The sequence below is a fragment of the Palaemon carinicauda genome, chromosome 38, assembly GCF_036898095.1.
Source record: "Palaemon carinicauda isolate YSFRI2023 chromosome 38, ASM3689809v2, whole genome shotgun sequence".
Lineage (NCBI taxonomy): Eukaryota > Metazoa > Arthropoda > Malacostraca > Decapoda > Palaemonidae > Palaemon > Palaemon carinicauda.
Genome location: NC_090762.1, coordinates 46,595,459 through 46,597,023, shown reverse-complemented (window position 1 = coordinate 46,597,023; position 1,565 = coordinate 46,595,459). Strand labels below are relative to the sequence as shown.

Genomic DNA, 1,565 nt, shown 5'->3' with positions numbered 1-1,565 from the left:
GGATTAGTGATGTTTGGAAACTTTGTCTGAAGCCTCACAACAAACCAACATAGTATGGGTGTCCTTGACTATAGTCCATTTCTTTTATCGAGGCAGATTTGCACCGACTCGCAGCGGTGACCTTTTAGCTCGGAAAAGTTTCCTGATCGCTGATTGGTTAGAATTATCTCGTCCAACCAATCAGCGATCAGGAAACTTTTCCGAGCTAAAAGGGCACCCTTGCGAGTCTGTGCAAATCTGCATCGCTAAAAGAAATGGACTATAGTACAGCTTTGCTGCCTATGGCAATACTCAATCCCTTTCACCACATTAAGGTATCTCCACCCAATTGATTTCTTCTTTTACTTATACTTTACCTAATGGTAATAAGTAGATGATATTTATAAGGAATAAAGAATGTCAGATGAGCAAGTCTAATAAACGCCCGCCTCTGCTGAGAAAAAGTAAACATAAAAATAAAATAAAAAATAAATCTACAAATCGTGACTATCAAATTTTACGCTTCAATAAAATAAAGCTAAGGATATTAACCATAGGCTTCAATTGCACCAAATATTCGATGTTTCCAAGCAACTGGGACTCTTTCCAGATGTCCCAACGCTCTCGAATATTGATTTGTCAACACATTTGAAGATGTGGGCTGAAAAAAAAAAAATACTAAAAAATACTGTAGGTGAATTTGAAGGAATTTATTTTCTTTCAGAATCGAATGTTTAGAAGAAATTTCGCTGGAATTAGGCAAATGGTTGTCGTGCCCGATGTGGAAACGTCCCTGACTGGTGAACGTCAGGTAGGGGTTCAAGTCCCGCTCAAACTTGTTAGTTCTTTTAGTCGGTGCAACCTCACCAGCCTTGTGAGCTTAAGGATATGTGGTTTGGGGGAGTCTATCTACTGAATCATCAGCAGCTATTGCCTGGCCCTCCTTGTCCTTAGCTTGGGTGGAGTTGGGCTTGGGCGCTAATCATACGTATTTAAGGTCAGTCTCTAGTGCATTGTCCTAGTTGATAGGGCAATGTCACTGTCCCTTGCCTCTACTATTCATGGGCGACCTTTAAAACCTTTAAATGGAAAGGGAATTCTGGAAAGATAATTTTGAGGATTGAGGCGAATTGGAATTTAATTTTTAATATGTACGCAAAATTATATTAGGTTTTTATGGTTCCTGAAATTAGGAATGACGAAGGAAACGGGCCTTTTTTTTTACTTGAAATTCTTTTCAGTTTGAAAATAGCTCGTTGTCTGCTGAATCAGGGTTGTCAGGGAGGTGAGAAATCAGAACTAGAATGCCTGGAATTCTAAACAATGCAGTCTCAGAGATAAAAGGAAAAGTTTTGATATTTTCTAATCGAGCTGACCAATGCACAGTAATGAAGCAAATTAACTATTATCTACAGATTATGATTTGCTAATGACTTAGCATTCATAGAACTTGAAACTTGTTTTGAGTATTAACACGAAACTGTGGATATAATTTACAGTAAGAAAATACTAAAGGAAGAAGATATAATCTTTACAACAGCCCCAGGGTTGATCAGTTAGCTACTTGCTATCTCGAAACAAGAGTC

At 38.1% G+C, this 1,565-nt stretch overlaps 1 protein-coding gene across 1 annotated transcript in view; it reads right to left on the bottom strand.

The window, feature by feature from the left end:
• Positions 1 to 526: 526 nt before the first annotated feature.
• The window catches only part of LOC137630312 (neurofilament heavy polypeptide-like), a 3,839-nt gene continuing 2,800 nt past the window's right edge, over positions 527 to 1,565 (bottom strand). Inside the window, exon 4 of the mRNA XM_068361753.1 lies at positions 527 to 640. Within this exon, the coding sequence (XP_068217854.1) occupies positions 527 to 640 (114 nt within the window). The remainder of the gene's footprint in view (positions 641 to 1,565) is intronic.